General features: G+C 33.2%; 1 protein-coding gene across 1 annotated transcript; it reads left to right on the forward strand.

The window, feature by feature from the left end:
* The first annotated feature begins 7,531 nt into the window (after positions 1 to 7,531).
* On the forward strand, positions 7,532 to 9,999 carry LOC112726354 (heavy metal-associated isoprenylated plant protein 39). The gene is made up of 3 exons (XM_025775711.2): positions 7,532 to 7,907; positions 8,235 to 8,310; positions 9,456 to 9,999. The coding sequence occupies exons 1-3, from the start codon at positions 7,902 to 7,904 to the stop codon at positions 9,851 to 9,853; spliced, it is 480 nt and encodes a 159-aa protein (XP_025631496.1). The 5' UTR covers positions 7,532 to 7,901; the 3' UTR covers positions 9,854 to 9,999.
* The last annotated feature ends 619 nt before the right edge of the window (positions 10,000 to 10,618 follow it).

Consider the following 10,618-nt stretch of genomic DNA (forward strand, 5'->3'; position numbering starts at 1 on the left):
ACTAATATTTTAATACACTTGAAACTCTTCCCAAAGTATTTTTGCATGTTAAAAATAAATCAATGATTTGATATGATAAACTAACTATTTCACATAATATGTACTTATATTTTTCATCTTTACATAAAAATTAATTTAATTATCTTCATGTGAATAGCTAACAATAATAAATAGAGTTAATACTTGAATTAATTTTTAAAGTTATATTCGCACAAAATTTTAATTTACTCAATTTGATATTTTATTTTAGTATTTTTTATTTATGTTAGTCTTTAATTCTATTTTTATCACAAAATTATTAATGATATAGAGAAATAAACCGATGATTATCACACTAAATAGTATAAAATTATCTGGTATGGCTATTAAAATTTTTTACTTCAATTTATTTTTTAGAATATCTCTAAAACCCTTTAAGTAAAATTAGAATCTTAGTTTAAAAATTTGATGAGGAAAAAATTGAGGTAATAAAATTTTAATACCACATCAAATAGTTGTTAATAAATGTCCTTTTATTAGAAATTTGTTGAAGAGTTGGAAAAAAACCCTAGCAGAGAAAGAGTACGTACTCCGTACTCAAAGAGAATGAGAGAAGGAGAAAGCGGGGACGAGCGGTTGAGGGTGAAACACGGTGAGGAAGATGGCCATGCCATCGGAAGAGATAAGGGGGAGAGCGTGGGTGGGTGTGCATCCGGTGTTAAGGAGGGTTCTTCTCGAGAGGGGTTAGGAAAGCCAACCAAGGTCTCTTTTAGAGATAAAGTTATTGGTGCAGAAAAGTCTAAGGCCTTTGCATTAGTAGGGTCTTTATCTGGGGATGGTATCGCGACGGTGACAGGTAAGCAGGGTGATTCTCGTCCACCAAGTGTCAGTTTTACCAAGGAGGCAAAGAGCTGTCTAGCTGAACCTTATAAGGAAGCCATCGTGATCAAGGTGCTGGATAAGTATTATGGCTACACGGCTCTCATGCATAAGCTCCGGATAGTATGGCGCATCAAAGGAGGGTTTGATTTGTTGGATGTGGGATTTGGATATTTTTTGGTTAAATTTGATATTGCTGGGGATCGTGAGAAAGTCATTCTTGGTGGCCCGTGGTTGATAGACGGTCACTATGTTGCAGTAAAGCCATGGGATGTGGATTTTAGGCCATGCGAAAAATCCTTTGGATCAACGCTGGTATGGATTCGAGTCTCGGGACTTCCAATTTGGTGCTACCAGGAACAAGCAATGCTGCGAATTGCTTCTGCAATTGGGATTCCGGTGAAAGTAGATTTGGCTACTAAGCTTGCAGAAAGAGGAAAATATGCCCGAGCTTGTGTTCAAATTAATCTTGAGTTGCCTGTAATTAAACATATTATAGTGGAGGGTGTGACTTATGAAGTGGAGTACGAGAGTTTACAGTTGATTTGTGCTACTTGTGCACGGTATGGGCATGATAAATCGTTGTGCATGGAGAAGGAGTCCTTGGAAGGAAACATAAATTCCTTTGGTGATGGAAAAAATAATGAAGCCCCAACACTAGTGCCACACAACAATCATGAGATTCAAAAAGAGGCTGAATCAGAAGCTCGTGATTTGGGTGAGAAATTAGGAGTTGTTAAAGGGAAGGATGTGGTTACGGAATCATTGGCTCCTCACGTGCCTGATGGTCTTGTTAATGAGGCATGCATGGATGATGGAGAGGGCTGGCAACAAGTGCTGCGTAAGAAAAAATTTACAATGGGCCAGTCATCAGGTTTGAAGGACCAAGATGGAAAGCAGCACAAGTTTGGTTCGAGAAGGGTTCCAAGGCCCAATTTGCATGGTGATGGAGGCAAATCAACTGGCATTAGGATGGGGAAGCAAGAAAAACATGAAATTGCGCCATCTCCATCGCGCAGAACTCCTGCACGTCGTGGAATTTCTCTACGGAAGCGTCCTCGGCCTTCCTCCTTGCAGAACTCGCCAGTTGATAAAAATGGTGGCACAACGGAGGAAACCTTAGTAGATGGAAGCATGGCAAATGCAGTGTCAGGGGGTCCAAAGGTGGCAATTATTGAGGATCAGAGTGTGCCAGTACCGCAGGACAAACCACCTATTGAGGTTGGTGATTCTGTTTAGAGTTTATGTTCTTATTTATTCTGTCCCTATTATTTATGGATAGTTTAAATATGATTGTTTGGAATATTAGGGGTGCTTCTAATAAGTTAGCCCGGGTGCATTGTAAGGAACTTGTTAGGAAATTTAGACCTGTTTTCTTTATTGTGGTTGAAACTCACTCCCCTTTTCAGCATTTAAAATTATTTTGGGAAAGGTTGGGGTATCACTCTGTTGGTATAGCAGAGGCAGAGGGGCATAAGGGAGGTATTTGGTTTCTATCCTCTATGAAGGGTGTTTGTTGTAAGTTCATTGATGCTTTTGATCAGGGTGTTACTGTTGAGGTTCACTTTGATAATTTAATTTGGAGGTGTAGTGGTATTTATGGCAGTCCTCAATTTAATAAAAGGGTTCTCCTTTGGGATTATCTTGTTGCACAATCCATGGTTTTTCAAGGACCTTGGATTGTTCTTGGTGATTTTAATGAAGTCAAATTTTCTCATGAATCTAAGGGCTGTCAATTTTCTCATCAAAGAGCAGACATGTTTGCTACTTCATTAGGGGATAGTGGTTTGTTTGATCTGAAGACTATCGGGAGGCAGTTTTCTTGGTACAGGAGGGTGAAAAATTATGTTGACGTGGCAAAAAAGCTTGATCGAGTATGTATAAATAGTAGTTGGTTATCTATCTTTCCAGAGGCTTATGCAGAAGTTTTAAATAGGCTTCAGTCTGATCATTGCCCTATTCTGGTGCGTTGTAAAGGTCGTCCTCAGCCTAAAGGGAATCGACCTTTCCGATTTGTTGCTGCTTGGGCTACTCATCCTGGGTATAAAGATATTGTGAACCAGTCATGGTGGTCTGGTAATAGAGGAATTCATGGCAAGCTTTCAGAAGTACAGAAGAATTCACTAGAGTTTAACTCGAAAGTATTTGGTAACATTTTTGTTAAGAAATGTGAATTAGAGCAGCAGATTAATTATTTACAAAAGCGTTTGGAAGTGGTGGATAGTATTTATTTGCGTCAGAAAGAGCAACAGTTGCTTGATGATTATAATAATACTCTAGTGCAAGAAGAGCTCCTATGGTTCCAAAAGTCCAGAGAGCAGTGGGTAAGGTTCGGGGATAGGAATACAAGATTCTTTCATATTCAAACTCTTGCGCGAAGGAAGCATAATAAGATTCATGGCCTTTTTCTCAAGGATGGAGTGTGGGAAACTGATCCAGAGGTTCTGAGTCAAGAAGCAGAGTCTTTCTATAAAAGCTTATTCTGTCATTTGGATTATGTTGATTTGGGTTGCCTTGGTGATGTGCCTCTTCCTTCTCTGAATGAGGAAGCTTGTAATAATCTTACGGCACCAGTTACTATGGAGGAAGTTAAAACAGCTGTTTTTCACATGAACTCTTTTAAAGCTCCAGGTCCGGATGGGTTTCAAGCTTTCTTCTTCAAAGAATATTGGGAGATCATTGGTTTTGATGTTTGGAAGATGGTTAAGCAGGCATTCTCCGGTGTTACTCTTGATCCGAGAATGTTGGAGACTTTACTGGTTCTCATTCCAAAGGTTGAATCACCGGTATCTATGAAAGATTTCAGGCCGATTAGTCTCTGCAATGTAGTTTACAAGATCATCACGAAGGTCCTTGTTAATAGGCTTCGTCCTCATCTTGCGGAGATTGTTGGCCCGCTTCAAGGAGGATTTATTCCGGGACGAGGAACTCCTGACAACATCATTATTGCTCAAGAAGTCCTCCACTTTATGAAGAAGACTAAATCAAAGAAAGGCACACTGGCCTTTAAGATTGATCTGGAGAAAGCTTATGATAGAGTTGACTGGAGGTTTTTAGCTCATACCCTTAAGAGCTTTGGTTTTCCTATTCCTACACTTAATTTGATTATGAATTGTGTCACTGCTTCTTCCTTATCTATTCTTTGGAATGGGAGTCGTCTGAATGGCTTTACTCCTAGCCGAGGTCTTAGACAAGGAGACCCTATGTCACCCTATCTTTTTGTGTTGTGTATGGAGCGACTGGCATGCTTTATTAGTCATCAGGTTGATTTGGGCTTGTGGGAGCCGGTTGCTATTTCTAGAGGGGGACCAAGAATATCCCATTTAATGTTTGCGGATGACTTGCTTCTATTCTGTAAAGCTACAAAGAGACAAGTGCAAAATGTGATGTTGGTTTTAGAGAGTTTTTGCAAAGCATCTGGGATGAAGATTAATGTGGAGAAGTCTAAAGCGCTTTGCTCCAAGAATGTCTCTGCAAGAAGGAAAGAGGTTTTCACTGGGGTATCCTCTATCAGATTTGTCCAGGATTTGGGCAAGTATCTTGGAGTTACCCTTAGCCATTCTAGGGTGACTCGTTCAGCTTTCAATGGTGTCCTGGATAAGATTCGGAGTAGGCTAGCAAGCTGGAAAGGGAGTTTACTCAATCGGGCTGGTAGACTCTGCTTGGTTAATTCTGTTGCCGCTGCTATTCCCACGTACCAGATGCAGGTCTCTATTTTTCCCAAAGGAATCATTAGTAAATTGGAGTCTATGATGAGGAATTTTCTTTGGAAAGGACAAGTTGATGGAAGAGGATTGAATCTTGTTAGTTGGAAGGTACTGGTTACTCCAAAAAAATATGGAGGTTTGGGGATTAGAGATCCTTATTGTGTAAATATTGCTCTTCTTGGGAAGCTAGTTTGGACTTTTTTCCAGCAGCCAAACAAGCTATGGGTCCAATTATTGGATGCCAAATACCGATCATCTCTATATGACTGTTTTAGTTATCCTAAGAACAAGGACTCTCCCATTTGGAGGTGTCTTTGCAAGGCTTGGAAAGTGTTGAAGGATGGGTTTGCTTGGTGTATTGGAGATTTGAACCAGAATTTTTGGTTTTCTAGCTGGAGGAGAGAAGGACGGTTATCTAATGAGATGGATTATGTCCACATTTCTGATTCGAATCTCCGGATACAGGATATTTGGTCGGTTGGTAGGTGGCATTTGGATACTCTTTATTCTCCTTTATCTCAAAATCTGAAAGATAATATTCTCTCTTACAATCCAGATGAACAAGCAGGTCCGGAAGTGGGTTGGTATTGGAGTGGGTCTGCTGCCAAAGTCTATGACTCACGCAATGGTTACTTGTGGTTGTGTAAGCAGCTGTTTGGTTGGGAGGAGAGGGAGAATTGGCTTTGGCTTTGGCGTCAGCTTGTTCCGGAAAAGCATAAATTTTTGGCTTGGTTGTGTCTTAAGGAGGCTCTTCCTACTGCAAGTTTTCGCTTTAGAAGAGGGATGTCGTCATCGGATATGTGTCCAAGATGTCTTTCTAGCCAGGAATCGGTTATACATTGTATTCGGGATTGTCCAAAAGCTCAGCTTGTCTGGCAAAGGTTGGATATTCCTTGTCATCCTTTGGATTTGAAGAACTGGTTCTTGTATCATAGCAGAGAGCACCCGTTCAAGTTCTTTTCGGGACTTTGGTGGATATGGCGAGCAAGGAATAACGACATCTTTAATCCCCATGAAACTTGGCCTCCGGAAAAAGTCATTTGTCTGGCATTAACTTCAGAAAAGGAGCTTAGAAATATTTTTGAATTACAACGTATGTCCCTTCCCTCTACTCTAAATGGTTTTTGGAATCCCCCATCCATTGGTACTTTTAAGATTAATTGTGATGCTAGTTATTTTGGTTCGGGTGATAGTGTTGGTTTTGCTTGTGTTATTAGAGATTGTAATGGGAGCTGGCAAAGGGGGTGTTTGGGAATGATTGAGAGTAATAGTATTCTTCAAGGAGAATTGTTTGCTATTTGGAGAGGATATCTCTTAGCTTGGGATGTGGGTCAACGAGATGTTATTTGTGAGACAGATTGTGTGGAAGCATTTAATCTTGTTACTCAATATGGTTTTGGGTTTATTGATCCACTGGTGCTCAAAATAAGAGATATCATGCATTGGAATTGGCGTGTTGACTTTCGTTTGATTATGAGAGATGCAAACACGGTGGCAGATACTATGGCAAAGATGGCGATGAAGTTACAACTTTCGCATGTGGAGCTTCTTTCACCTTGGGAGGAGTTTAAGAGTAGTCTTAAACGGGACTGTCCCTCTATTTAAGCAGTTCCTTGTTTTATTTTTTTTGTTTTTCTTTGTTTAATTTATTTCAGTCACCAAAAAAATAGTTGTTAATAAGTTCAACGTGACAGCTCACAGCTGTTAGCATGTCATTAACGTGGTGAAAATTAAGTTAGAGAACAACATGGGTTTTTTTATTTTAATAAATAAAATAATTATAATAATTATCGAAATAAATAATTTAAAAAATATTTACAAAAATAAATATTTTTTATCTTGTTTTACAATATAAAATAAAATAGGTGAATGCAACACATGAATATTTTTTCTACCAACTTTTGTATATACTAATTATATTTTAAAAGTTTGGATTATTAATATTTTTTATTATTTTTAAATATTTTTTTAAAAAATACATATATCTTATTTTACACGATAGACGAGATATACACGTGTCGTGTCCATCTATCTTAAGAGAAAAATATTTATTTCGGTAAATATTTTTTAAATTATTTATTTTGTAATTATTATATTTATTTAATTTATAAAAATAAAAAATCCGAACGATATGAGTCATAAATATTAAAGTGAGGATCAAATTAAATAAATCAAAATTTTAGAAATTATAGCAAATTATAAATAGAATTTTATGAACTAATTTAAATATTAATTTTAAGAAAGATAAGATTAGTTAAAATGATCAATATATTATATTATAATAAAAAAGTCTTAGATTTAGATTTTATAAATAATATAGCTTATGAATTATATGTAATGAAGAGTATTTAAAAAAAAGTATACAATATATATTTTTTATAGTATCATTATATATATATTAATTGTTAATGAATAAATAAATATTTTGAACTCCACATAATGACTTTAATTAGCTAGTGGGACAAATGCCGATAAATTGAAAAACGAGTGATATGAGAATTAATGTCATTAATTAAAAGTAGGAAAACCATAAGCCATAGTCATATACTCATAATAATAAATAGTTCAATGTGTGGTAGCATTGCATACAATCCCAAACCAGCAGCCACCAGTCAAAATCTCATTCTCATGGTTAATACCGAGCAGTCAATTCACTCATCTAATTAAATAAGTATCAAAATTTGTTTTGCACATTTAATAATTTATTAACTAACGATAAATTCTCAAATAAAATTTAGATCCACGATATATTATAATTCTTGATCTATTAAACCGAAAGAAATAAATCATCTCAATTGTTAAAAAAATATATATTTGGTGCTTAAGCAAACAATAACCAAAAAATAAAAATATCAATTATATTATATTAAATAACTTAATTAATTATATTAAATTATTTAAGTCATCAAGTTATCATATATAGTAAAAGAAAATAATATATACTACATCAAAATCAAATTTGTCTTGACCCGGAGCACAATTATCTTGATGTTGGAAAAGAACTCCATAACACATTAACTCTATACCACTAATTACTCTTCTCAAACTTATAAGACATAGTATTTCATACTAAAACCACTACCATAATAATATTCTCGTCTCGTCACTTTCTTTGACTCTTTCTTTCTCCAAACCTTCCTTCTTGTTCTTCTTATATTTTTCAATTCTCATTTTCTTCTTTTCTCTATCTCTTCTTAGTTCTTACATCACAACCACCCTTCACTCTTCAGTTATATAACCTTTTTTTTTTCTTAATTATTCTTATTCTCTCAAACTTTTTCATCTTCAAAATAGTTTGATCCGCATATCCTTGGATATCATACAAAAAGTGTAGAAATGAAGGTATATGATTCCTATGATCCTAGTTTCTAAATTTTTTTTTTTTCATTTTTTTTTAATTCCTCTGTTTTTTCCCCTACCCTTTTGCTCCTTATTCAAAGATCTGGGGTGTTCTCAACTGAATTTTGATGTTTGAATCATAAAAAATATTCCTTTATGATTTCTATTGAAAAATCTCTATGTGGGGTGCTTTAAGATTTCATCTTTTTCTATTTTTTTTTTTTTTGGTTTGATGAGTTTTTTGACAATTTTCTTTTTCTTTTTCTTTTTTATTAACATATTCTCTCTTTTCTGTTTATATTAAATATTTATATGATCTTTTGCTTACAGAAGTTGGTCCTCAAATTAGACTTGCATGATGACAAGGACAAACAAAAAGCTTTGAAAACAGTGTCAACACTTTCAGGTATAATCTTCTTCACTTTGGTTTGAATTTGTTCTTCCTCTATTATTATTAATTTCTAAGCTTAGCCATATTTTAATTAAAAAGTTGAATTAATGGATTAGTGAAAATTAAAAAAAAAAAATAGAATTTGAGGGCTGCACGTATGTTATGGATCCCCAATTTTCAAACATTATTGGATTAAAATGATGTGTCCTTGATTCTTTATAGATAAGGCATACCTAATATGTGATTATTAAAGTATAACAATTTATTTTAATATTTGTGGCACACAAATATGATTTGTTTCCATTTTAGTGTATATTTAATTATTTATAGGAGGTTGTGTAAATTGATGGTTAGTGGATTATCTTACAACAACAGTAATATATAGTACTACTATTGAATAAAATAGAAGTTACAAAAAAATTATATCATAATTTTGATCAAAATTAGCAATTTTAGAAAAAAAAAAAAGGGACATATATAAAAAATTATTTCTTATCTTGATGTAGCTCTTGTTTGAGTTGTCATATTGAATTGGGCTCCATTAAATTATAATTTTCTATAGCCGCCATCGTTCTTCCAAAGTGATCTTTTAGTAATCTCTCTTATTAGTTTTAAAAAAATATTACCATGATATTTTAGGATTTTAATCACAAAATTAATTTGTAAATTATTATTTTATTAGTCAAATTAATTTTTAAATAGATTGTTCCTTTATATAAAGAAATTAATTTGAGAATTTAAAAAATTCTTAAAGATTTTTATGTCGAACTTTTTATTAAAATTTGACGTGAAAATTAATTTGTTTAATAAAATAACATATCAAAAAATTGATTTGATGATTAAAATTGGTTAAAAACTAAAGTATTTGATTACAAATTCATAATTCCTTAAAGATTGATCTGAATAAAGTATTAGTCATGATTTTTTGTTCTTCATTATAATAACCTTTTGAAGCAAGGAATTCCTAATACTAATAACGATTATGTTAGAGAGAAAAAAAGTGGTTAAAAATTTGTTTTATTTAGCATTCATTGATTATTGTAATAATTAATAAATATTAAATAAGATAAATTTTGACTGATTTTGATTAAAATTTTTTTTTGTTACTAAACATTTTCGTACTAATAATAAAAACAAACTTTTTGGTACAACATTATTAGGTATTGATGCAATCTCAATGGACATGAAAGAGAAGAAATTAACAGTTATAGGGACAGTGGATCCAATAACTGTTGTAAGCAAATTGAGGAAGCATTGGCAAACAGATCTTGTGGTGGTTGGACCAGCCAAGGAGCCAGAGAAGAAAGATGATGGAAAGAAAGATGAAGGAAAAAAAGATGGAGAAAAAAAAGAAGAGGGAAAGAAAGATGGAGAAAAGAAAGAAGAAGAAAAGAAAGATGATAAGAAGAAAGATCAAGCACCACTTGACCCTGCTGCTGTTATGGAGATGGTTAAGGCTCAACAAAGGGCTTATTATTATTATAATAATCCCTACATGACAACACAATATCATACTCAAAGCATTGAAGAGAATCCCAATGCTTGTGTCATTTCTTAAAATAAAAGAGAAATGTTTGTTTGTTTGTTTATGTTGTGATTATTATCGTATTCTGATCCGACATATCATCTATTTATTATCGGATATTATGTTGGTTCGAATGTAAATAGAGTTATAATTAATGTGTTATATGTTTTGATAGTAAATTTGATAGATTATATTTTTAAAAATATTTATATCTACTTATTTTGTTAAGAATATTTAAAAAATATATAGCAATTTTTTTTACAACACATTTATTTTAGGTTAAATTACACGGTTAATTTTTACAATTTTATTGAAATTATAAATTGGTTTTTTCACTTTAAAAGTTTGTAATTTGGTCTTTAAAGATAATTAAAATTTGTAATTTAGTTTTTGTCGTTTGATTTAACAGAATATTCTCAGCACATTCTAAGAATATTCGGTTAAATTAATATTTTTTGACCAGCAGAGATTAAATTACAAATTTTAATTCTCATTAAAAATTTAATTACAAACTTTTAAAGTATAAGGACTAATTTATAATTTTACTGAAAATATAGAAACTAACTGTATAATTTAATTTTTATTCTATGAGCATGCTAGTATTTTTTAAATATTAGGTGGTATCAAGATATGAAAATTGATAATGAATTTGTTCAAATTAAATTACACTAATTTCTTTATAAATTCAACATCGAAATATGTAAACATGAGGGAAATATGAAAATTATCTTCATGGTAGCTCCTTGATTTCAGTTGTTGTATGTATTTCATGCCTTTTGGAAAATCTAATGATCATAT

This window comes from Arachis hypogaea, chromosome 12, assembly GCF_003086295.3.
Source record: "Arachis hypogaea cultivar Tifrunner chromosome 12, arahy.Tifrunner.gnm2.J5K5, whole genome shotgun sequence".
NCBI classification, from domain to species: Eukaryota; Viridiplantae; Streptophyta; class Magnoliopsida; order Fabales; family Fabaceae; genus Arachis; species Arachis hypogaea.